Genomic DNA, 22828 nt, shown 5'->3' on the forward strand with positions numbered 1-22828 from the left:
GCGCAACCAGTATCCTGATGGAATTTCAAAAAATCCCGAAACACCCCTAACCCATTATAACCCGTTGAAACCCGAATTTAACCCGACCTGTTATTGATGCGATCCAAATTGAACCAATACTATTGACATGACTTGAACCGAACCCAAACTTGATAGGACGAATGACCCAACATAACCCGACCCACATTGATCCGACCCAAATCCGACCCGCTATGATAATCATATTAACCCAAACTAACCAGATATGAGTTGATCTGACCCATATAGGCCACATTGACCCGACTCAAATCCTACCCAAATACCTGAATTGACATCTCAGCCAAAGTATAGATGGCGTTTAGAAGAGCGTGTTAGTGGTCTAAATGACCAAACTATTACCGCCTTGCCTATTAGCTTCCTCTTTCTCCTTAACCTTATGACGTCTCCATCTTTTTTCATACTTTCCGTCCTTTTATCATTCCATTTCGATTGTCGACTCAAATCGATCTCTTTTGTTATTCGAATTTGATGTTATGTTCGATGAATTCTGGATTTTCACTATTACTTTTCGTAGTCTCGATCTTTTTTAGCTCTTTCCCTGGTAAGTTATCATTCATCTTGAAATTCTAATTTGATTTTGAATTTCGTCTAATTTTGGTTGAAGAACTTGAATTTATCCAGGGATTGCACTTTTTATTCGATTGAGATTGGATTTGTGATTGTATAAACCCTAACATTGAATCTAACTAAGATTTTGTATTAATTTAGTGTCATTTTAAGATATTTTGCTCGAAATTGGGATAGTTGAATCTCTTGAATTGTTTTCTTTGATGTTTTCAACCTAAACTTCAATTAGTATTTTGGGCAGCTGATTTTCTGGTGTTTCGATGAAATTTACTTCTATTAGCTTGTTGCTTGAACATATAATTCAACATGTCCATGTAAATCAAAATTGAAAGGTTCAAATATGTGATCAATGGGATTATGAATACAGTATTTAGTCAAGAAATGATTGAGTTTTGTGGTTTTTACTCGTCGTAGTCGTCAATCTTTTCGTTGACTCTTGAAAGTGTTGGAGGAGAAAAAATATTTGCTGCCATAGATGAAAGGGTGCCCATATATAATTGAATAGTATGTAATTCAGTTTTGAATGAGGAATATTAGGCTTGTAAGTCATGCATAGACTGAGTTTTGGGATGGACATCCGACCTATATGTGTAATTTGATGCCATATGCAGGAATAGGATATATGAGCTATTATTGGATTCTTTATGTAAATCGCTTTATAAACTTGGTGTTAGAGCAGGTCATTATGTACCAGTTTGGGTATCATATAGTATGTTTAGCTTTATGATATAAATTACGAGTTTGGATACAATATGATATGTTTAGTGTAATCATATAGAGTTTGGTACAATTTGATAGTTTACTTTAATGATGTAGATGAAGTAAAGAGGAGAAGAATTGTTTTGCAAGATAGGTATTATACTGTAGTAGAAGCCTGAGCAAAGGCTGTTGATACAGGTCATCTGCTTTCTAAAAATGAGCATCACAGATATTTATGTTATTTTCAAATGAAGATACACTTTTATTACAAAATCAGAGTGGAGTAGAAGAGTATCCTTTATTGCCAAATCTATTCTTCATAGAAATCTTGTAAATTTCGAAAAGTATCTTTTTTGTAGGATGTCATTGGGGGTCATTTCAATGGGTATATTCAATTTGTCAACTTATTACAATCTATATTAATAGATCATCATAGATATACATTCTCGCGTTTTGCATTGACAAATTCGAAAGTCAATGGTGCAACTATTTTGAAGTGGAGAAAGTACATAGTATATTGTTACTTTTTGTTGCTCATACTTTGGGTTAGCTCTCCTTGCACCAGGATCAATTTTTCTAAGTAATAAGTAAATAACCAAGTTAATTTTAAAGTATGTCTTGCATTATTGAGTACTTCATAATCCCATATATTGATACAACTATTTGAATTTGTGTGACTCTCTACATTGTTTTTGGTTTAAAATAACTCTTGAACCTGTTAGTTATTATTACATAGAATCTTTTGACCTTCATTGTCATCTAAATAGTCTTTCCATCAGGATTGTGACCAGTTTGAACTCTGTTACTTCCATAATGGTTTGATTGTAAAGAAAATAATCAACCATTTGTGTGCAACAGTAGCTGACAAAGTGTGATCTCTGTATATCAATTTTAAGAAGATAAACCCCATTAAAGTGCCAGTGCATCATGTTTGACAAGAACATAATTTCAATATAGCCACAGCAAAAGGATCTTCCAAGTTTCAGTTGTTAGTATTCTAAGAAACATCTGCATCTTGTAAGATATACACATATTTCCCTCAGCTGTTAATCCTCCCCCACTGCCGGATATCTCGAAATGAGATCATGTTTCTTCCCAATCTTTGGCATGTATTCTATCTTTTCAAATCATCAAACTAAATTATTGCATTTTTAACTTTACATCTTAATCCTTTCATCTTTACCTCTCCTTAACTAGGAAGTGTAACAAACAATTATTTTACAAGGCTTGTTGGCCAATCATTATTTAATTATTTTTTCTTTTATTAATGCCTCTATCTTTTCAAAATCTTGATCTTCCGTATTTCCTTGATTTTCTTTGAAGCAAAATCCTCAATTATATCTTCATAGTCAATTTAATTTATAAAGCAAAATCCTCAATTATATCTTCATAGTCAATTTAACTTTGTTATGGAAATTAAAAAGGCATAGTCAAAGATTTAGGATGAATTTTTGGGTTTTAGTTTGGAAATGGTGGTCTTTTACAGGGAAGAAGGTGAAAAAAAAAAATTATGGGCCCCTGATTTTTGGGGGCCCTGTTATGTGGGTGAGAAATTACATGTTCAAAACCGGGCCTGGTCTCTTTTTTCATATTAGTAACACTCCTTTACTCAGCAGTCTGATAAAGATCTATATCATGAATGATGTAGCATTTTTCTCGGTACAACCTTACTAAATTTCTTGATTTCTTTCCCATCAGTACTTGGTAATTTCAAAATATATTACACACCTTCAGTATGTTTGTTCTTGTTATCAGCGATACATCATCACTTCATCCTCTCACAAGTTTGCTACAGTGTTGTATGATGTAACAAACTTTGTACATTTAACTGAAGTCTGAAAGACAAGCTTATGTTAATAATCACACAACTATTTTTAAGGGTTATTTTTTATCACCACAGCTACTTGACACAAATTATTATAGATTTGTGACTTCTGCACTCAAATCAAACCCCCCCCCCCCCCCCCCCCCCCCCCCCCCCCAAAAAAAAAAATATTTAGATATTTGAAATAAATCTTGCATTAACGAGTTTTTATAATCTCTTTTATAGACTTACCAAATGTTCTTCATCACAGAAAGATAGTTCATATAGGTGAATAAGGAACAAGAATAAGAGAGACAAAAGTAAACAAAAGGAAACTAGGGGTAAAATATTAGAAAAGAAAATATGATTGAAATTTTTAGTTGCATAATCTCGATAAGTTTTAGTGTTACTTCCATATTACAGTTTTCTTAAACATTCAAGGCATAGGCCATTAAGAATCTTTATTTCCCAAACTCCCCCCTAAAGTAATAAGCTTAACCCAATACTTTTATGTAAATATCAATTGTAATTTAAAGGGGTTGTTTGGTTGGATCTTTTGGAATGAACTGGAATGGAGTTAGAATCCATTCCATCTAATTTTTATTTGTTTGGTTGAGCTTTTTAAATATGGCATTTCATACCCAAGGGGTTCTAACTCTATCCCATACCTATGGAATCTCATAACCACCTCTCCCCCTAAGATTCACAACCCAACTTATTAATGAAGCATATAATCCATTCCAACATTAAAACCAAAAAACTTTATACTATTATGGGTTTTAGAATCCATACCTTTCTAGTGTGAGATTCCATACCAATCCATTCCAATTCAATGAACCAAACACCCCCTAAAGTGTCTACCAAATGTGTGGAAATGTTCAAGAAAAGACATACAGTAACTCTCATGGTGTGTCACCTTATGTAAGTTAAAAGACAACATACTTGTGACCTTTTCTGTCTTTTTGTTTATTCACAGTTTAGAGCTAACTTTTAACTTAATAGGCTTCCAATCATAAGTGTCTAGTTTCTCAGCTCACACTTTATTGTTAAATTCTGTATGTGGAACACTGTTTTTCTCTTTTGTGATTTTGGTATGAGCTGCTTTGAAATATATTTATGGGTCTTCTGCAATGCCATAATTTTTCCTGCCTTATTTTCTGAATTGAATGCTGTAATGTCCTTTTCCAGGATATTTATCAGCTGCAGCAGTCACTCTCCAATCAATTCAAATATACCGAACTCATGACTGGTTAAAGACACCGACAATATATTTTCATTGTAATGGAGAGAATAAGACTGTTCTTCCTGATGTGAAGAAGGCCAATACTATATTTACTTTCAAAGGAGAAGAATCATGGCAGGTTATATTCTTGTCATAGTCTCTCTTATGTTTTTCATACATGTTCATTGATTCATATATTTTATGAAGTAACCAATCTTGTACTGTTCACTCAATCAAGCTGATGTGTTACATTGCCTTATGGTTATCTCCTCTTTTCCTCTTCCATGAAAAGCTTTTTCTGACATGTAATTTGGACCATATCAATTGATATAAGGGACCAGTAATGTTGCACCTTGTATTGTTAGATCATGTATAAATATAGGTGTTCATGCTATTTCATGATAACAAAATTGCAGACAATTTTAAGAGCTATTTCTTTAGACAGTAATCACTGTATAGAATATTCCAAATACAAACCCAAACATAATAATTATTATCCTGCCGTTAAACTTGATCACTTAATGTAGTACTGCAATTGTCTTTGCTGCTGATTTTCTCCTTGTTATAGGCTTATAGCCTCTTAATGCCCAAAAGCTTCTAATACATGCTGTAGGGACTAATGACAATGTATAATTTTGTTAGTCCATTATAACATAAAATGATTAATTTTTTTGTTCCCTGTGGTTCTCCTAAATTGTGCAGTTCTCAAAGTTTTGATTCCTGTACTTTTTGTCTGCTATAGAAAGAAAATCAGAAAGATTAGGTTATACTAAAAATGTCATTTTGGAATTTTTATAAAAGAATAGAAAAGGAGTTTTGAATGACATGTACCTGTACATTTTTGTCCTGATATGATCCCGGAGAATTCCTTTCTTGTTCATATAATGTGGTTGGTGGCTATCTCGTCCTTATTTTATTTCTGTTTTGCACTCTAGACTATCAATCATAAGACTGGTTTAAACTGTTTTGTAATGTTCTGAATAATTGTCATCTTTGTTTTGTAGCCCTTGACAGAATTTTCAAGTAAGAAGTGCAAGAGATGTGGGTTCTATGAAAAGGACTTAATTTTTCCTGATGATAAATTTGATGAATGGGAGTTTTGTCCTTCGGACTTTACAGCCGATGATGGAAGATATACTCTTGTTAAAGAAGGAGAATTAAATGTGACTTTCAGTTGTTCCACATGTGTAGATATGGGTTCAGGTAATTTTTTTTCAAAGTACTGTCTAAAGATAATTCAATGCAGTGCTTGTAAGTAGACTATAATATAAACTAGGAAATTTCATTACCTCATTACAGAGTATTAATATTGTAGTACATAATAATTCATTGGTAGCCTTGCCAGCAATGGGCGCATATCCAACTGGGAACATTTCATATAATTCTTCAAGAGAAAAATCATTTAAAAACAAATGTAAAAAAAATTATTGTTACGTTTGAAATGTAAATCTGATGAACCACTCAGTGAAATTGATGTGATAGGTAGTCTAGTTCATGGTTGAATTTTCCTATAACATTTCATGGTGCGCAAATACTGTATCATTATGTGCAAGTTACTGAAAAGTTTAGGTTTGGAGTGCAATTTTCTCAATTTCTATTGAATTTCACATATAGGCAGTAACTTGGATTAATTTTAGGCTTCTTGATTTCTTTAGGTGAAATGCATTTATTTTGGCCGTCTTTAAAATTTGATTATGAGAATGATTTCATGTTATTATGCAACGATGGAACTTTTTACTCTTTTTTTTATTTTTTAATTTTTTTTTTTGGGTGTAAGAAAATTCAAATGATTCATTGTGTTCCTTGTCTAAAAGTTTATTTGCCATCTCTTCTGGTTGTAGATAATACTGCCTCTGGTTCAGATACTAAAGGAAACGGACTAAGTGTTGGTATAGTTATACTTATCAGTGCTGCTGTTACTATCGTTGTCATAATAGCCTTCATCGGAGGTTATAAGTATTGGCAGAAGAAGAAGAGGCAAAATGAGCAAGCACGTTTTCTGAAGCTTTTTGAGGATCATGATGATATCGAAGATGAATTAGGTCTTAGGGATGTTATATGATAGATACCACAGTATACCAGTGTACCGCACCTGAACTACCTGTATAGATCAAAACTTTATGGTTGTAATTTCAACCTCAGAAATATATTGTGTGCTTGATGTTTTGTAGTTTTAGCTATTCTCCCCCTTTTCAAACAACCATTACCCATACTGAGGTTTAAGTACTAGATTCTGTTGACTGCTTAGACACCTGCCCATTTGTCGTGAAATTGTTTGGGTTTTTGAAGTTCTCAGGCCATCAATATAACTATGGGGGAACTGTTCATATGCTTGGGTTTTTGAAGTTCTCAGGCCATCAATATAATTATGGTTGAACTGTACATATGCGGCTCAGGCCATGAGGTCCAGCACCCTCGAAGTGGTCTGATTCAATATATACTCCTGGTTTCTTCAGATACAGATCTCTGTTTTCTTTGTTCTTTAAGACCAAATAATTTGGGAATTTAGGATCAAAAGAATGGGACGAAAATATGCGAAAGGAAAAGGTAATATTACAAAGTTACAATTATATTTTTACTATTGACCGAGCTGAAGTATCAATCTGGAAAAAGTAAAATAAATTGAAAATACTTTATGCCACTCCCTAATCATCTCCTTTTATCCTTGCTCCCAAACATCAGGGCGACATAAAAGAGAAATCTAAAAAAGAAACCCCAAGCAATAGTGATGCACAGGCAACTCAGTCTACTCAAATCTGTAATCCCCTGCTGCCGGAGTATGTCCTCACCTGTAGTAACACAGCTAGTGCTCGTAAGGTTCCTCCCCAACACGTTACCCATACTCGTCAACAACCTTGTTTTGAGAATATCTGGAACAGCCTGAAGAGGGGTGTTATCAAACATCTGAATCCCTCTGACAAAGCACTTTGTAGGGTCACTGAACTCGTTCTGAAGGACACCTTCATAGGGGTACTTAACCAGCGATATGTAATGAAACCATAGCCAGTAAGAGGGGATACGGTCACGTGATATGAAGAAGCCACTGAAAAGGAGGAAGTAGGCAAGAATAGCCACGACGACAGTGAAGCCAAGCATGACATGAGTTACCACCCCAGAGAGGAAGGTAACAAAGGAATGACCTGCCCAGAAAGATGCCAAAATGAAGGCAAAGTAGTACAGGAAACCCTGGAGACCACCTGCAAGGCCTACTGGCCAGAAGGTAATGGCTGCAAACGTAAGAGAAAGCACAATTAGGGATGGAATTGAAATGAGAGCATGGCTGAGGACATAGGAAGACCGGCGATATGCATTGTAGGCTGTCTCTCGCATAAATATGTATCTCTCCTGCAGGAAAACTGGGATTGCCTCAGCGCAGGTGTAGAATGTTGTTGACATGGCAAAAGCAAAAAAGCCTAGTCTCTCTTGTGCACCCTTTGGGGATTGGTCAAGATGCAAGAAAATGGTGGCCAAGATTGAACCTGTTACCACAATTGCACCTAAACGGATGCCAAATAACTCAGGCATCCTCCTTGAGTTTAACATTGACCTTCTCCCAATAACGTATACTTCAAGCCAGAAAGGATTTGCGTACTTTGGAACTGAGGTTGGGTTGGAATCATCATTGGCTGCACCTGAAACCAGTTTTCCTTTCGATATGCTAGCACTAATTGCACCATTAAGAGACATCTTAGGCTGTCGATGAGAAGGAAAGTTACTATTTCTCCTCTGTTGCTGCCAGCATTTGTTGAAGTCGACCATAGCTTGGGTACCATCAGGTGATTCCTCGAGCTCTTGTATGTGGTCCAAGGCGAATTCAGTCCTATTTTCGCCCTCTGGGATAGGACACCCAAACTCCGAGTAGAACAAAGGTAACTCTGATGAGGTACCAGTGAAAACGGTTTGTCCACGTGAGAGAAAGATGAGCCGATCCAAAAGGTTGAGTATACGAGAACTAGGCTGATGAATTGTCATGACAACGATGCTTCCACTCTGAGCAATCCTTTGGAGAACTTTTACCACCATAAAGGCACTGGTAGAGTCAAGCCCTGAGGTTGGCTCGTCGAGGAACAAAATGATGGGGTCATGGATGATATCGATACCTATCGAAACCCTCCGCCTTTCCCCTCCAGAAACCCCTCGGTGGCCCTCATCTCCTATGACAGTGTTAGCAGCACCCCTTAGGCCTAGTTGGTCTATGAGCGCTTGAACTCTAGCCTTCTTTTTCGACTTTGAAAGAGATCTCGGAAGTCTAAATTCAGCTGAAAACATCAGGGTCTCTTCTACTGTCAGCATAGGAAACAGAAGGTCATCTTGCATAACGTATGCCGAGATCACTTTCAATAGCTTGGACTCTAACACCTCATCATTCAAACGAACCGACCCCTTTATACTCTCCTTCGATATCCTATTAGCTAACGCATCAATCAACGTTGATTTACCTGACCCGCTTGCCCCTAACACTGCCATGATCTCCCCCTCTTTTGCCTCTCCAGAAATGTCATTCAACAGCACCTTATGGTCTAACCCATTTAACTTTTTGCTAACCTTCACACTATATGTAAGATTATGAAACGAAAGCACAAAAGGGTATGGAATCGAAGGCTTAAAAGCTGCATCAGCAAGCTCCACAACATGATGTGGAGGCTTATCTTCGCCACCAGAATCATCTCTGTAAACCCACTTAAGGAGCTCACCAAGGGTCGGCGATATGCTAGGCTTAATTCTTTGAGAATACTCTTTGTGGTTGTTAATAGAATCCTTCAAATTCACATATGGAATCCTAGGCACCTCGCTTTCATCATTGCCATTTCCTATAGGAGACATGACAAAAGCTTCCTTACCTTACCCAACTGTGTTTGTGTGTGTTTCGGGTGCTCAGTTCATCGAAAAGTATAGAAATCGAAGGCTATATAGACTCGGTCTTTCAAAGGCGAAGTGGATTGTGGGTTATAATGTTTTATGCCTGAAAGAAAGGACTACATAATAAGGAAGATTTTATATATAAGGGGTGTTATTAATTTCAGGATTGTGTGTTGAAAGTATGTTGGGTTGTTGTTTTTTAGTTGTTTGGTGGAGCAAATTAAGAACTAACTTATGATATATTTGTATATCATCTAAACTTGAATTAGTAGGTAAGAGGCGTTGCAGCTGATTTGAGTAGAATTATATTTTAAAAATAAGAAAGAAGTTATACTTGTAATAGATTTATCTTCTGGTAAAGTTCACGGGTAATGAATGTGATCAATTGCATGAATATTTCATTCGTTAAACAAGGTTTTCTTATTTTATGCATGCAACTAGCCAGTATTGCTGCTGTTTTCAAGTTGTTCATGTGATCGTACAAGCAGTTTTATGTTTTTTTTTTATGTACGTAAATAATAATGTTTGTTTTACTATGTTCTTTGCAGTTGTTACGTGGAGTACTCACTTTGTTCGTCATTGTGCATATTTATTTGTCCGTTTAAATGATAAAGTGCTTTCTATGCTATACATTAAAAAGTGTTTCTAAACAAGTTGATGAGCCATCTAATACTCTCTTTATCATTCTATTTCATTATACTTCAATTCCTACAGTAGACAGATTGAAATGAAGTAGTTTGTATAAGCTTAAATTTGAATTCTTAATCTCAAGGTTTAAGGTTAGAGGCTTAAATAATGAAATATGTCATATTGTCTTTCACTACAAACAATATTGTCACATGGCAATATAATAACCAAAAATTAATAATTGCAAGAGTAAGTCATGAATTTTATATACTACTTCCAATTTTTTTAAATTGCAACTTTAGGATTTTATTTGAGAGATATAAAATAAACTAAAAATTGCAACTAAAAAAGATCGGAGGCAATACTATTATTGTTAAATACTTGTAAAAATTTGGGATGTTGTCCATGTCTAAAAATTTGTTAATTTTATTAAATGTTAATTGTGGATATCAATGTTTTAACTGGGTTCGTACATAAATTTAATCAATAACTTTTGTATACATCCGGTGTACAGTAATTTACTGTACATCGGGGGTCACTTTTTATCAAATTTATGGTCACTTTTACAATTTTTTGGGTAACTTTTATCAATAAAGTATAAATACTTTGTAACATTTATTTATGTTAGGGTAACATTTATCCATATTAGGGTAACTTTTGCTTATTTTAGGGGTAACTTTATAACATTTATTGTACATCCGATTTAATTAAAAGTTTGTGAAATTTAATTTACTTAACATGATTGTTGATATGAAGTTTTTATTAAATAGAAATGGGAAGTTAAAGATTTGAAACTTTCTATAACAAACTTTCCCTTCATTCATTTGATATGTCGTCATATCTTATGTGAGTACAATAGAAGTATCATGTGAAATTGTCATTTTTAATGCAGTACATAAAACAAACTTACCCATATTGTGTCAATTGTGATGGAAATTATTGTACATTCCAAATCACAACTTAGATCCAATTGTCAAATCCTATATTTTCTCAAATTATTAAAAAAATAAATGTCAAATCTAGCATACTAAGAACCTTACTGTTGAAACTATTTTTTATAATTGTTTTTTTTATATTTATTTAGGTAAAGAATCAAAATCTAAGGGGCCAATGTTAATTTCTTGAAGAAAGTTCAGAATTAAAATAAATAAATAAATTGTCTTATTATCTACAAATAATAATTTATTCAATGAATTTACATTAGGGTCTAGAGTGGACCAATGCTTACTACTAGAAGAAAAGTTTCAAACTAAACAATTAATTAACAAATTGCTTTCACTAGATCTACAATCTACCAATCCGTACTGGTACACCAATTACTTAAACTTGTTAATCTTATACTTACATTAATTTAATTAATACTAATTAAGTTAACCCCATTTTACAAGTAACCATATTAGGGTATATTTTTAAGACTTAATTAGTTGACTTGCAAAAGTGGCCAAGTATTTGCATGAACTAGGCAAAGGACAGATATGGGACGTTGATCAACTGTGGAATATATGGGAGAAGGGGTATCTTGTACGAAAGTGGGAGTGAATGCGAAAGGTATTTTTGACCTAAATGTGCATTGTTTGAATTTATACGAGTATGTTGGGTATGAACTTGGCTTCGGTAGATATAGTTGTTTATCAAAGATAGGACTCATTATGGAATTGGAAGTACTTATATGAATACGTATTATTCGTTATAAATAGGTTTTTTCAGGTATAGATTAGGAATCAGTTAAGCGTTATTGAAGGTTAGCGGTCGTTTGAAAAATGACTAGCATATTATTTCAATGATACATAATATATATGATCGGTTTATTTTTTCACGTAATAAAATAACCACAATTAGTCTTGTAACTAGGCTAAAATCCCATGCAATGCACGGTTGTTAAATATTTTTGACAATAATATTACAAAATACTACATAAAGTATATAAAAGATATTCAGAATTATTTCATTTGGGTATGTATGGAATATGTCAAAGTGGAAAGAAAAAATCATAAGGTATAAATTGGTTACTTATAAGATTTTGCAAAAAAATAAAAAAATAAAATAAAAAGAAAAAGAGAGAGAAAAGAAAAGGCGGGAAAATTTTTCACAACGCCATGACAAGTGTCATGAAAGGATTTGTTTTTTGTATAGGTTAATAGATGGATAGATATCTACAATGTAAATATAAGTTTTGAAATCTTTTTATCCAACATTGTTAGAGATATGGGATATCGGGATATATATATATATGTATTTTTGAGAAACTATAAAATAAGAATAAAAATTACATAGGTAAAATTAAAAAAAATTATAAATAAAAAAATATGTTGATAATACTATTTAACACCATCAAAAATTAATATCTTGTAAAAAATATGTCAATTATAAAATATATAATCATTAAAACATACAGTAGTCATATTTCAAACCACTACTTACGATCACAGTACGGTGTGCCTAAGGTCAGGTGTAACTATGAGTTTTTTCTTGCTCATTTTCAAAGGTGGAACTATATATATTTACATCGAGGTTCTTTGCAATATTTTTAAATTGTCTCCTTAAATCAATTTTTTCAAAGATAGATACAATTTTTATGAACAACAAAATTTTATTAAATTGAGAGAGTGAGGGATAGCTCAAGTGGTTAGAGTTCCCCTCTGATTTAAAGAAATCTATCTTGGGATCGACTATCATCACCCGTCCTTGTGTCTCTCTAAACACCAAAAACTTTACGATATTGACAATTTTACGGTAAAACTAAACAATGTATTAAACTAGATCCGAAAGTACATCACAAAATCCAAATATTAAACCACTAATCTATAATTTTTTTTCTTTGTATATATTGACAGGCAAAATTACACTCATTAGTCATTACCATCATTTTTGTTTTGTTTTGTTTTTTTTTTTTTTTTTTTTTTTTTTTTTTTTTTTTTTTTTTTTTTTTGTTTTGTTTTTTTTAAGCTTGAGTATGTAGAAAACATTGATACGAACTAGTCTTACTCATTGACACCAACTTGTTAGAAAAAGAATAAAATTGACATAGAGAATTAAACACTCATGTTTACAGTTTACTCTTCATTGGTCATCTTTATAATCTTTTTATTCTAACACAATAATAACAATTTGCAAGCAAATAAATTTTAGAAAGGAATTATATACTTTTATGAGGGTTCAAAGTTAAGTAAAATCAATTATTCGGCATCATTTATGTAAATACCACAAAGTTGGTGTTAATCAGAGTAATTTTTCCATAATGATCAAATGCAAACATTAGGGCCCTAATCCGATGTAGTCACTCACCCCGTTCATGCTTAGTAGAGTCAAAACTACCACGGTCAAACTTTTTCAAATGAGCTAAACTAAAAAAAATAGCCCAAAATAACTTCATTCATACACCTAACTCTAGGTGTATCATGGAACAAGATTCAAGTGCTACTCTGGAAATTCCTAAAATCTCTTCTAATTGCTCTAAAGTAGTAGTTACATAAGAGTACAGCCTAAAGGACAGCAAAAAGCCTCCTTAACTATTTTTGTTATTAAAAAAAAATGATTAAGTAAAACTTCATGGTACCCCTATATGTCAATCTGTTGAGGGAACCTCAGGCCTCCACCTAGTTATGAAGGGATGGACAAATGCTTAAAATAAACTAAATTACAAAGTTTTATTAGGAAAATGACTAAAGAAGAGTACGTCAAGGGAGTGGTAGGAGTAGAAACAAGAACATCATGCATAGAACATAGCCATCGGCTTGGGCCAGTTTACCTTGCCAAAAGAAAGTAAATCAGCAAGGATGCGGCTCCAAATTTGACAAAGAAGGCCAAAGTGGCAAAGACGACACGAGGAAGCTAATTGATAGCCCATATTCACAACACCGAAAATTGTTTAGATTCAAGGATCATCTCAAGGAGATGATGTTAAACATGGAGTTCATTGTATGGTGATGACAATCTCTTGAATATGATAGACTGATAGTAACATTTTTACCTGGTTTAACTTGGATGTTTTGCTAATGTATATAGCATGTATCGCGTGAATGCATCAGTTACACCCCCATCTACCTGTGCAATGCTATAAAGATCAATAAGAATTACTTTCACAGCAATTTCCCCATTGACTTCCTTGTCAATGGCGGACCTACATTGGTGCCTCCTGAGTGACTCACCCGTGAGGAAAAAAAATAAGTTAAATTTAAAAGAAAAAAAAGGGGCGAAAAACGTGAACCGTGAAGAATAAAGCAAAATGAGGAATTGAGTCATTGATTCTCATCTCTCCTCCTTTTCTCTTTTCTCTCTCCTCTCTCCTTTTCTATTTCTCTCATTTTTTTTCTCCTCCCTAATCTCTCTTTCTCTCTCTTCTCTTTCTGCAACTATTGACACATAGGGCTTATGTGCCAATGAAACAAATAGGATGACATTTTTGTAAATAATGGGAACATGAGAAAAAACGTTGGTAGAAATTTGATGGCAAAAAGTTTAACTACATGCTTAATGGTACATTAAATGTACCACTGTGCCATTAAGGGAGAGAAAAAAAAAATAATGAAAACCCAAATATGCCCTCCTATGTGCATGTGAAACACATAGACCCTATGCGCCTAGATGCAATTGTTTCGCAAGGAGTCGGTCTGGGCGCATAGCACCTATGGGGGAAGGAAGCATATAGGAGGGCAAAAGAGGAATGAACTCATGTTTGGAGGAATAAAAGATCACATGCCTTGCACGTGCCTCCGTTTTATTTTGAATTGTAACGGGGCCTCGTTTTTGGCAATCTTACAAAGCAAGTCACATTTAATTTTTTCAGTTTTCAATTCATCGTGTTCCATCTCTCTCTCTTCTCTCTTTCTCTCTCTTCATTTCATCTTCACTCCTCTCTGTGTCTTCTCATCTTCTCCAGTCCGACGAAGGGCGATCGCAGGGTTTTGGTGCTCAATTTACCGGCGCGGCGAAGGGTGGTTGTTTCCGGACAAAAAAGTTCTCAATTCAGAATTAAATTGTGTTGCTTGTAAAAGGTATGACAAAAATCTCTCTACTCGAATGACGAAGGATTATATGTGTTTGTAGATGTATTTTGAGTGGGTAATTAGTTAGAATTTCAATCAAATTGGGAATTTTTACTTAATTAGGGTTAAGGTGAAGTATAACTTAGGGTTTATGTTAAAATAATTGAAAAATCGTTTTTTTGCGGTGTGTTTATGTTGAAATTTTGGTTATGTGAGTAAGGAATTATGCGAGTTTGATTAAGTGAACTATATTAGTAGGGTTTTTTGCGAGTTGAATGCACTGAGTTCATGCAACTGTGGGCTGTTTGATTTAGCTTTGTTTGGGGTGGGTTGATGTTTGTTATTATCAGTGTTTCTTTGTTTGATTCTGAATTATTTGGAGGTGGCATGTTAAACATACGGATCTTTGGTTAGTCTCAAGGATTTGATATTGTGTAATTATATGGATGGTCCCTGTAATTGTAACAATTTTATTGTGTGCTTGCATGATTAATGAATAATTGAAAAGGAATGATTGAAGTAAGTAAATTAATTTGTATAATTTTACATGTAATCAGAGTTAAATGTGTTATTGTTTAGGTTATTTGTTTTTGGTATGTCATTATTGGTGGTTATGTGTTTGGGTGTTTGAATGTAGTGGTTCATTATCATATAATGAAGTTTGACAAAACAAGTATGAGAGTTTGATAAAAATATCTTTAAGAGTTTGGCAAGTAGCTGTGTTTGAAAAGTTTGATTGACAATGGGTGAATGCAAAGTTCCTTTGTGTTGATTAGGCCATTCAGTGATGGATTTTACAAGGCTTGCTGTTTATTTTAGTTGATTGCGGTTCCAATTGGTCGCCTTATGTGTTACAATAGAGATTGCTAACAAATAATTTAAATTGACTTGTGTGTTTTTTTATTTCTTTGTTTGATACAATCATCCGTTGTTGGCATGTGATGGTGATCTCAATTGTTGACTGTGTTGTGTTCTTTGTTTTTGGGGGTGTATGCTCTTTTGATTAATCAAGTCAGTATAATGTTGTGGTTAAAATGAATTTTGGTGATTTGAAATGTGGTTTTCTTTTGGTTGTCATTTAATGAATATATTTTATCCTGGGATTCGTTTCTGGTTCTTTGTTGTTTCCTTTGATAGTTATTTTGGCGCCAACTACCCCTTTGTGTACTTATTCAGACTGTAGTGCTGTATGATTTTCACCCACGCATGCTCAGTATGTTTAAATTTTGTCATTGGCTCTTGCATAATTCTGCATTCTTTTGTTTACCAATTTGGGTTAAATTGTGCGATTTGTAGTATCGATAATTGTTTAATAATTATAAGGGTAGTCCTTGTTTTTTGAAATCAATATTTTGTTTGCATACATGCAATATTTTATTTTATGTTGTTTTTTTTTTTTTTTTTTTTTTTTTTTTTTTTTTTTTTTTGTGCATAGATGATGGATTGATCTAAGTAAGAGAAATAGTCATTGATTCATGCATGTGCTCTTTTAATGTGGATATAGTATATGTTTTTCTTGTTGCACTGTTTAGGTAGGTGTAGTTAAAGGTCATTAATGTTATTTATGGCAGGATTCAAAGAAATGAAGCGGAAGCATGGATCTGATTTGGTCAAGGGAAAACAAGGGAAATCTGATGCTGATGAGATCTCTAAAAAGAGAAATATTGCGAAAGGGAAGAAGAAGATGAAGGCTTCTGATCCAGACTTTGAGCGTGAGGAACTACAAGATACGGATGAAGAGGATACAGAAGAAAGTGGTTCTGGTACCTCTGGTGAGTCTGGTTCTGATTTAGTTGAGGATGACCAGGATGAGTCAGATGAGGCGGAGGAGGTTGATTCAAACCCAAAAAAAGAGGCGTTGGAGACTTTGCTGGCGACGTTGTTGGCGGACAAAATAAAGCAGAAAGATAAAAGTAAAGGAAAGTAGAAGCAAAAGGTATGACTATATAACTATATTATGTTCCTTGTAAGGCTATATCATGTTCCTGATAAATACAGCTTGCATTGGTGATATTTAGTACATCAAGGATTAAATGTTTGTAATGGTATTGTATGGGCAGGTAAAGAAGAGCAAGGGGGAGTTGGTGGTCGAGAAAGGGGAGGTGATTAAAACCCAATCAAGAAAAACGCAGAAGGTATGATAATATTTTTTTGTCATGTAACTTGTAGGTTTTTTTTTTATATCTTCATATAGGTGATTTGGGTCAAAATTAGTTAGTGGTTAAATTAGGCATCGTAAAAATTAGTGAATGGGTGTGGTTAATGGGTGTGTTAAGCTTATTGGTTTTTCTTACCGCTGTAGGCTCCCAACCTGAATGGTGTGAAGGCTGTGTCAACTGTTGTTAGGTTGTTTGATTCTTCTAGGCAGAAGGTTGTAACAGAGATGGGTTTTGGAGGTTTGTTAAGCATTCCTCTAACGACTTTGCCACGCAAATTTTCATATTGGTTGTTGACAAGGGTATTAGGTGATGGCTCCATAGCATTTGGAGATAACTATGTGCAACCCAAGAGTCCTGTTTCAATTCAATGTGTACTTGGGATTCCAATGGGGTCCAAGGCAGTTCCTACTACTATTCCTGATGATGATCCGGTGAAGCAGGCGGAAGTGATGAGATTAAGGGGCCTGTATGCCAAGGGAGAAAGCGTTTCACTTGCCAATGCATTGGGATCATTGATTGTTCGGGATAAGGATGGGTATGTGCTGCCTCTGTCAGATGCAGAGAAGCCTAATTTCAAGGTTGCTTTTCTTATTGTAATACTTGGTTACTTGTTGTGTGCTACGACAAACACAACAAATCTGAGAGTGAAGCTTTATCCAGCTTTACTTACTTATGATGAATCGTCGGAGTATGAGTGGTGCACTTTTGTGCATATGTGGATGTGTAATGCTGCAAGAAATTTCCAGAAGAAATTTGTTGAGGATGGATATGTTGCTGGATCAGGCGGATGCATTCTGTTTGTGTTGGTAAGTTATGTCTCTTGCATAAATTGAGTTGTTATGTTAAATTGAGTTGTTAGTTTAAATTGCGTTGTCAGTTTTTAGTTGGTATTGTGTTAGTTTGGGTTGCATTTCAGTGTCTTGTCTTGGTCTGATTGTAATATTCTTCATATTTGTGTCCATTTTACAGATATATTATCTTGATCACCTTAGTCGTGTTCCAGAGTCATGGGGTATGAGACCGAGGTTGAAGGCTTGGTCGCAGGAAAAATTTTGTGCAACTATAAATGATGACAAAAAAAAACGAAAGGGGGACTATGGACGGCCCCCGGTGAGTTATTTCCTTTTTGTATTGTTTCGGTTAAATATTTCAGATCCAAGTTAAGTGAAGAGTGTTAACATTCTGTGGTTTTATTTTGTAGTCGCTGGATGTTGCATATGGAGAACCACATCCATTGGAATCTCGGGATGTCCCTTCAGATGGCTGTTATTTAGATCAGGTTGTTGAGCAGGTACGACTTACTAATTCTTGTTATGTCTAAGTTGTTTGTATAATAGTTGATAAGTTTTTATATGTGAATGCAAAGTTTGAGTTTCATGTGTTTTACTTGTGTTCCTCCTTAGGTGATTGATAAGGTAACTCCAAAGCTACTAGCTGTTATAGACAGCTAGTGTGATCACGTCCTCCGTCAGTTCTATGGGATGATGTCTATGGGTATTGATCGGGCAAAAGCCACAAGAAAAGCAAACATGCCTGATGAAGTGGTTAGGGATGTAACAAATTCTGTTTCAGAGGAGAATGCTGGTGGAACGGAGGGGTTGGCAAAGCCTTTGAGCCTAGAATTTGAATCGGCATCAGAGGTTGTAGATATTACTTTGACTGAGAGGGGGTTGCAAGCAGATGAATGTGACCTGGATGTTGTTGTTGGATCGATAACAGTCGTCGATTCAACAACAGCAGGGGAGGGGCTTCCTGGGAAGGAAGTCTATGGGGCAGAAGCCAAGGGTGGTGTTGATGGGGTAGAAGCCGTGGGAGGTCTTGATGGGCCAGAAGCCAAGGGAGGTCTTGATGGGGCAGCAGCCAAGGGAGGTGTTGATGGGGCAGCAGCTAAGGGAGGTCAAGATGGGGCAGCAGCCAAGGAGGGTGTTATTGGGGCAGAAGCCAAGACAATTGTGGTTGGGGCAGGCGCCATGGAGGGGCAAGAGTTTCAGAGCGCTTCCGAAGCGGAATTGGAAGATGAAAAAAATGAGGACATGGAGCCTGGACCACAAATAGTGGTGGGGTTGTTAGGAACTAGGGGAACAACTGTTTTAGTTGATGCTCAGTGTACTTCTGCAAGGTACTCTTCATGTGATGAGGAAGATGAATGTGATGGGATTGGGGAGAAAAGTGGTGACAAGAGGGTGGTGAAGCCTACACAGGCAATATTGTTTAGCAACGCGGCAAAGCCTAGGAGGCATACATCGTGCAAGGCACGTTTGCTCAAGTTTGTTAAGGACTGGAGGCTTCAGAAGGATCCACTCAGGTAATTGAGTACCCCTTCAAGTTGTTCAAATTATAACTGATGTCCATTTTCTTAATCGCAAATGTTAATCAATCATACTAATCATATTATCTGCTTATTTGATGTTATGTTGGTGATTCATAGCCCTGGTACTGTGTTGATAAAGTGTGACCACCAAGAGGCGAGCCAGAGGGATTGCTACGAAGTGGTGCACTATAAATCGCGGGTTTCAACAGATTATGTTAGAATGGCCAGCGTCCTATACAACAAGCAATAGGCCACTAGGGACTTTGTCAACAGAAGCAAGCGTATTATGCTTGATCCAAGCTATTCGGTACGGTTTAAATAAGTTGTTTTTACTGTTAATCATACAGACCAGACTTGAATGTTGTTAATGGTTATTGTAAAAAATTTGTAGAATCGATTAATGTTGAATGAAGGAAATGAAGGACACATTGCTGACAAGTATTGCAAACTTCTTCTTAGCTATAAGCTACCGCATATTCGAGCGGTAAGTCATATACTTTGCTAAATTGATTATGTTGCTTCAAGAACATATTCTAAACTAGGTTATGCCTTACTTGTCGTATTAGGTCTTTGTCCCTATGCTGGAAGTTCCCAAGGATTCCCCAGACGAGTCTCATTTGTGGTGCTTGGCTTTGGATATGAAGGGTCAGCAGTTGTGGATGATAGATTCTTTGTACCCTGATCCATTCACCAAACATGCTGAAGTGTTTGAACTTCTGGTAGATTAATATAGAGTGTATCTAGTTATTGTGCTTGCTCTTTGACGTTACAGTATTGGCTTAATGGTTTTCCTATAACTATACAGGTTAGTGGTCTCGACGCAATGTTTGAAATTTGTGATCCTCAGTGGACAAGTGGTCAGCTAAAATCGTGGGCACGATGCACCGTTGAGGTCCTTGAGCCCCGGGATAAGTAAGCACTTCTTTAATTATTTGGTTAGTAGAGTAAAAGTTTGAGATTGTTGTGTGTGTTGATTTTGGTCCTCCATTAGTGCAACACATATTGTGGAGTGTTTATGCTTGCATGTATTAAGTTCTTTGCCAGAAGATTCACCACTAAATTCGGTGTGGTAAGTCGCGTATGTTTATACATTGGTGTTGTTACTCGGTTAGGTTATGTGAAAAAGTTGTTTAATGGGTGTGTTCTTACACTGCACGGGAGGATCACGCACGCTCGAGAGAATCTGTTTCTAGACGACATGCAGTGTGAATGCAACGAGCTGAAAGACGTCCTGGGGGATCTGACCGCTGGTTCTAGGATGTCAACGCGGAATCATTGACGACGATTCAATCTATATTTTTTTGTGAAGTGTTGGTACATGTTATCTGTAATTATTTTGGGAGGTCTGGTGGATAGTTAGTGCACATTTCCTCTTTCTGGTTTATCTATGACTAGGTTTTTTGTCACATATAACACAGGTTCAATCAGTTAGAATTTAAGTAGTACACTCTACACCATGTTTTGAGTACTATTGGGGCAAATAGAATTTTGGTGGTGCACAATTAGTGGGTTTGTTTCGTACCATTTGGCTGATTTAAGTATAGTGTTTTCACCCTATGCAGATAATAATGCTTTAATTTGAATGTAAAAAAGCGGTGGTAGAATGAATATGCTATTCGTTGTTATTTACTTCCAATGGTATTTTAGAAGTGCCAAGGTACAGTCGTTAACATGTTTCGTGAAATTATGTTGTGAATGGTACATTGCATGTGAATCAACAATGTGATCACTTCAAATTGGTACTCAATTGACAATAAAAGTACCACTGGGAAATTTTGCTACAAGATGCTTTGCGAATGCACCACACTCTAAGTACTAGGGCTGTTGGGGTCTAGGAGACAGGGCTGTCTTGTCATAACAAACACAAGCACTCTGTGAATATTACAAAATGTACCATCTTATACATTTTATATACTAACTGGAGTTATAAGTACCACTGTGAAATTTGAAGCTACAAAATGCTGCAAGGAACGGACTTCAGGATTTCAATTACAACATTAAAGGGAGTTATTATTTGCAGTTATAATCCAACTACCAATTTCACACTTACCCCTTGGTAAAAGTGCAAGATTAATTGCGTGGTAAGTGGATGCAATCCAGTGGTGCATTTTTATATTAGATAATAGAATTAATTATACCATTTAATTCTTTTGTTAGCATAGTGGTATATTCAATCAGCCGCTGCGATATGAGGAAAATGGAGTAACTCACAAAGTAGGTGGGAAATCATTTATTGTTTCTTTAGAGTATTTATAAACGTTCATAGAGGACTATTTAGATCATACACACTAGTAGTACACACTAGTAGTACTATGGGGGGAAATAGGAGCAAGAGGGTGATAGCTAAGAAGGTGAGGGATGCAAACAAAGGGGTTTCTCATAAGACCCCAAAGGGACTTATGAAGCGCTTGGAATTTATGAAAAACAATGGATATCATGATCCAAACGGTGTCGTTCGAGACTTCTTTCTACCTAAAAGAGGTAGAGAGATGATGTTCTCGCACCAATCGGCGACGATAGCCCGTGGTGGGCTTCAAAATCCCGTAACTGGGATCGATTTCCATCCCGAGTTCCCAATCCTATCGCCTTTCAAAATAGGAGGTCCTGCACACTTTCGACGTGAGGCATATTGTTTCATGCATTACCTAGTAGATGCTCACAAGATTGCGGTTAGTGTCAACCTCCAAGAATTCAATAAGTTACTGATTGATTGTGGGCGTTCTCCATGGTACTGTCGCCATTGGATTCGATTTTGGGAGCTCTTTATGTCCTACTATGATTGGGCAAGTACTCTGGAGTACATGCGCAACAACCACTGTAAGGAAGGTGAGACATTTTGCCTTCTACTACTTGGCCATGATTTCACGTCCGAGTATGACAAAGACGTGGTTCATGTCACTGTAGAGTGGATGAATTTCTCTCACGAGGATCCTTATGATATCATCCACTCCAGTGAGGAGCAATGCATGTACTTTAGGAGCAAGATGTTGGCTGAAAATGGGTACAATGAGATGCAACACCTTGATCTCATTACTAGGGAGCCTTTTGACTATGACGACTACCCACAATGGTATGTCAATAGGTTGACAGAGGCGAAGCAAAGGTATGAAAACAAGGTCAACCCGGATTCCGGATCTTTTTGGGACGGACATACGCCTGATTACAATGACCCCTACGTGGATCCGTGGGAAGGATACCAAGATTTCGGGTTAGACGATGACTGATTGCTGCTAAGTTATTCCTTTCCTAGTTATGACTGCTACTTATCTAGAATCGATTAATGTTGTTTTTTAAATTCAGGTTCATGAAATGTTGTTAGGCATGTTTTATGTATCATCCAACGTGAGGTGGTACAATCTATCCTTTCTTTTAATGATATTATGTACTACTTTATATTCAGCAGTACATTAACCTCTGCATATATGTTCCTTTACAAAAGTTATGTGCTTTCAATACGATAGGACTAACAACTTTGTTCAATACTGACTTGCAAGAGAATATTAAAAACTACATAGATTGTTTGTTCAATACTACCATTAGTAAGATTTGACAATA

The 22828-nt window shown here is 35.7% G+C and overlaps 1 protein-coding gene and 1 pseudogene across 1 annotated transcript; one reads left to right on the forward strand and one right to left on the reverse strand.

Moving 5' to 3' along the window:
- Positions 1-379: 379 nt before the first annotated feature.
- LOC145617898 (uncharacterized) lies at positions 380-6501 on the forward strand. The gene is made up of 4 exons (XM_081672656.1): positions 380-580; positions 4298-4470; positions 5336-5534; positions 6173-6501. Exons 1-4 carry the CDS (start codon positions 508-510, stop codon positions 6391-6393), a joined length of 666 nt encoding a protein of 221 aa, XP_081528782.1. The 5' UTR covers positions 380-507; the 3' UTR covers positions 6394-6501.
- A 443-nt stretch (positions 6502-6944) lies between these two features.
- LOC145617750 (ABC transporter G family member 20 pseudogene) lies at positions 6945-9483 on the reverse strand (annotated as a pseudogene).
- Positions 9484-22828: the final 13345 nt, after the last annotated feature.

Source organism: Chenopodium album, chromosome 26, assembly GCF_948465745.1.
Source record: "Chenopodium album chromosome 26, dcCheAlbu1.1, whole genome shotgun sequence".
Classification (NCBI taxonomy): domain Eukaryota; kingdom Viridiplantae; phylum Streptophyta; class Magnoliopsida; order Caryophyllales; family Amaranthaceae; genus Chenopodium; species Chenopodium album.